At 42.1% G+C, this 4,213-nt stretch overlaps 1 protein-coding gene across 1 annotated transcript; it reads right to left on the reverse strand.

The window, feature by feature from the left end:
* Positions 1–3,002: 3,002 nt before the first annotated feature.
* Positions 3,003–3,381, reverse strand: LOC119876114 (cytochrome c oxidase subunit 6C). Its single transcript, XM_038532118.1, has one exon. It carries the CDS (start codon positions 3,350–3,352, stop codon positions 3,125–3,127), a length of 228 nt encoding a protein of 75 aa, XP_038388046.1. The 5' UTR covers positions 3,353–3,381; the 3' UTR covers positions 3,003–3,124.
* Between the last annotated feature and the right edge of the window lie 832 nt (positions 3,382–4,213).

Raw genomic sequence — 4,213 nt, forward strand, 5'->3', positions numbered from 1 at the left:
GAAAAACTTTCTGAGCTTTATTTTTCTCAACAGTCAAATGAAAAGCTCAGATAAAAGCAGAGAAATGTGAAGGTCTCTGGTACAGAAAAAGATCATAGGTTGGAGTCAAACAGAACTGAATTTGAGTATTAACCTTGTCCCTTACTCCCTATGTGACACTGAGCAACTTTACGTGGCTTCTCTGGCCCTGTGTCACCAGTCCGGCTCTGAAATGTACTCCAAACAAAAGCTCTTCTACTAAAATTATAGTGGCCTGGGTTATTTCTTTCCAGACATGGTCACTAACTAGACTTGTGTCTTTTTCACTAAATCATTTCTAGACATGAGTCTCCTCTTCTGTAGAGTGACAGATGAATTAGTCCATACTCTTTTCAATTTTTAAGTAACAAAAGTACAACTTGAACCAGTTTTAAGCATTGAAGAGAATTATTAATTGAAAAGACCAGGTTTGGTGTTAGTTAAGGTGTGGCAAGGTACAGGACTCCAATGGCTGTACTCGGGTACAGTCTCTCCATGTATGAGTAGGATGGAGGCTCAGAGCCCAGGACTCACTGAAAAAGTCCATTTCCCCAAAGCGCTGGCGAAAAGATAAAACTCTCAGGGAGAATTCCGATTGGCTGTTCTTAAATCATGTGCCTGTTGCTGAACCAACAACCTTGACGAGGGCATCAGGCGGCTGTCTGGACCCGAGTCATGTGCTCAACTCTATGCCTCATAAGGAGGGTGGAAGCGCCCACCACCAACAGAGCCATGTGGAACTGGTTCCTCGGCCGAGTTGCCAGGCCCTTTATCTGAAGGAACGATCAATTTTGAGCTGGAAAAGAAGAGAGGTAGCTTATATGATCTCAAGTTTCCTCACAGCTTGTTTTTTTTTTTTTTTTCTATTTTCTATTATTCTAGGCCTCATTACAAATCAGTACCTGAGGAGCTAGTTAAAATCTGAAGCAAGGATCATTTAACATGACAAAAGAGCAGAAATACGATCTTTTAAGGACAAATGTGAATTTTGTACCAACAGATGCTTTGAGGTAGACAAATAGAAATCACTAAGCAGGGACTCCTGGGTGGCTCAGCAACTGAGTGTCCACTTTCGGCCCAGGGCATGACCCCGGAGTCCCGGGATCCAGTCCCGCATCGGGCTTCCCACATGGAGGCTGCTTCTCCCTCTGCCTGTGTCTCTGCCTGTCTCTCCGTGTCTCTCATGAATAAATCAATAAAATCTTAAAAAAAAAAAAAAGGAAAGAAAGAAATCACCAAGCATGTTGCTTTGTGCCTAGCATTCCACTAGGCTCTCATGGGAAGACAGATTGTGCTTACGCTGGAAATGAGTAAAACAAGGCCAGGTTTGCACAAACCACGTGAAACAGTCGGGAAGGCCAGTGAACATGTTTGAAATCAGAAACTTTATACCAGTCAGGTGCGTAACCGTGTGTAAGTCCCTGAGACCCTCTGACTCGGACCTGTAAAATGGGTGCATTAACACCCATACCTTCTCCAAAGAACTGCGAAGACCGAATGAGGTCGATGTAAAAGCATTTTCAAAAATATAGTGTGGCACAGACATAATTAGGTTGACAGGACAGGGTTTAAACAGGCACTAGCTTCTGTGGCACCACTTATAAATGCTACAGAAATTCAGATGAACGGAGGGCACTGGGTAATGAATGGTCTGGTGATAAAGGACCTGGGACTGGAGTAGGGACTGAAAGGATGGATGTGGTTTGGACGCAGAGGAGAGACAAGTCTGTTGCGATTTGACTGTAGACCGACTTTCAGGAACTTCCAGCTTCGCAGTTTTCTACCTTGTGCTAGTTCGCAGTCAGGTTTACAGTTTCCCTTTTCCTGTTCACGGTTTCTATTTTGCTTTGAAAGCATGGACACATTCCACAAGTCTCGGTGGATGAGGAAAGCACGGTATGGAAAATGTGTGCCAGGGAGAAAAGCTCTCCAACGCTTGTAGAACAGGACAGAGATTTGCCAGATAGTCTGAAAACAATTTGGAGTCTGGTATCAATGAGGTCCTGGCAAAAGCCTGCCAAGAACCGAATACGGAACCTCATCCTTGGCATTTCGAGTGACAAGTGTTACATAAAGATATTGGAACTGAAAAATAAAATAAAATAAAAATAATATAAATAAATAAATAAATAAATAAATAAATAAATAAATAAATAAAAGATATTGGAACTGTTGAGAAGAGGACCCTACGTTAGTTTCTTTCAGAAATAAAGTATTAGGCCGTTTTTCCTTTCTCCAGGCTCTGTACCAGTTCCTACTGTTCTACTCTACTGTTCAACAATGATTTATTATGCTCTCCTCTATGCCAGGAACTTGCTAGGTTCAAGGAAGACAAAGAGGACAAGGCGTCGTACTTGACCTCAAGGTTCTCGTGTGGAGTGATTTGGCTGGAATGACAATTCAAAGAAGGTGACGCAAAAGAGGGTGAGTTTTCAGATGAAGAGGCACATGTGGGGACACCGTACAGAACCAATGGGAAATAGAGCAGGATTCGACGGAGCAAACCAAGTTTAGCCCTCAACTCTGAATCGTTGAAATTATTTTTAGCGAATGGGGAATCCAAGGGGATTAAGAAGCACAACGTTTTTTTCATATATTTTTTAAAGATTTTATTTATTTATTCATGAAAAACAGACAGAGAGAGAGAGAGAGAGAGGCAGAGACACAGGCAGAGGGAGAAGCAGGCTCCATGCAGGGAGCCCGACCCAGGACTCGATCCCGGGTCTCCAGGATCAGGCCCTGGGCTGAAGGCAGCGCTAAACCGCTGAGCCACCGGGGCTGCCTCATTTTTTTCATATTTATCATTTAAGTTGCACCCAATTTACAGATGAGGATCCATCCAGCAACAAGAATTGGTGTAGAGTAACACAATTAAGAGGTGAGTTTTCTGATTCTAGATGTTGTGTCCTTTCCCTACACTTCCCTCGCTGTCCTATGTGGTTTACATATGTCTGCCCTGTCCTATCTTATCATTTTGGTTTTTTTTTTTAGTTGTTTATTAAGAGAAACTATTCCATAACCCAGTGTTCGTGTTTCATAGCTCAGGAACATAGGACAGTCAAGCTTCAATGAAACACAACCCAAAGAAATTCTTTATATTCCAAATTCACTTTGTACTCTGAAAGATACCAGCCTTCTTCATCTCCTCAAAATCTTTCATGGAATCATAATTTCTGTAGAAATCTGCGTATGCCTTCTTTCTTGGTTCAGCCACAGCAAACTTATAAAAAGCTGCAACCCCCAGGGATACAGCGAAGGCTCCAACGATATGAAATCGCAGACGCTTGGCCAGAAGGCCTCGCATCTGAGGTTTCGTTAAAGCACTTGAAGTCATGGTAGTTCTTCTCCTTCACACCTACCTCAAACCTCTATCTTATCATTTTGAATTTATGAGGCAAAGTTGTGAATTGGTCAAGGAATAATTGAGCAGATATTATTAACACGGTGCTGCGCCAGACACTGGAGTTACCAAGATGAAAACCACACGGTTCTCCTTGTCAAATGAGAATAACAGGTAAACAAGTTCCTACTACACTGTACCGTGGTATCTAAGAGCCTAGACTCTAAAAGGGTAGCAGACTAAAGAAATATTCAGGCAGTAAGGATTAATCGACTGGGGTTTTAATCAATTTGGTCCATTTTTCTAGTTTTTATTTCATCGATTTCCACATTTGTTTTTACTATTTCTTTTTTTTTTTTTAATTTTTTTTTTTTTATTTATTTGTGATAGTCACAGAGAGAGAGAGAATGAGGCAGAGACACAGGCAGAGGGAGAAGCAGGCTCCATGCAGCGGGAGCCCGATGTGGGATTCGATCCCGGGTCTCCAGGATCGCGCCCTGGGCCAAAGGCAGGCGCCAAACCGCTGCGCCACCCAGGGATCCCCTGTTTTTACTATTTCCCTACATATACTGATTTGAGTTTACTTTGCTCTTTTTCTACCTTCTTTAACGTAACTGATTAAAAACCTTTCTTATTTCTAATCTGAGAATTTAAAAACCCAAAATTGAGCAAAAGACTTGAATAGACATTTCTCCAAAGAAGACATGCAACTGGCCAATAGACCCATGCAATGATGCTCAACATCACAACTAATTACAGAAGTGCAAATCAAAACCCCAAGGAGATAAAACCCGCTTCACACCCATTAGGGTGGCTATTATCAAAAAGATAAGACAACAAGGATCTCAACAGGGA

Source organism: Canis lupus, chromosome 3, assembly GCF_011100685.1.
Source record: "Canis lupus familiaris isolate Mischka breed German Shepherd chromosome 3, alternate assembly UU_Cfam_GSD_1.0, whole genome shotgun sequence".
Taxonomy (NCBI): Eukaryota; Metazoa; Chordata; class Mammalia; order Carnivora; family Canidae; genus Canis; species Canis lupus.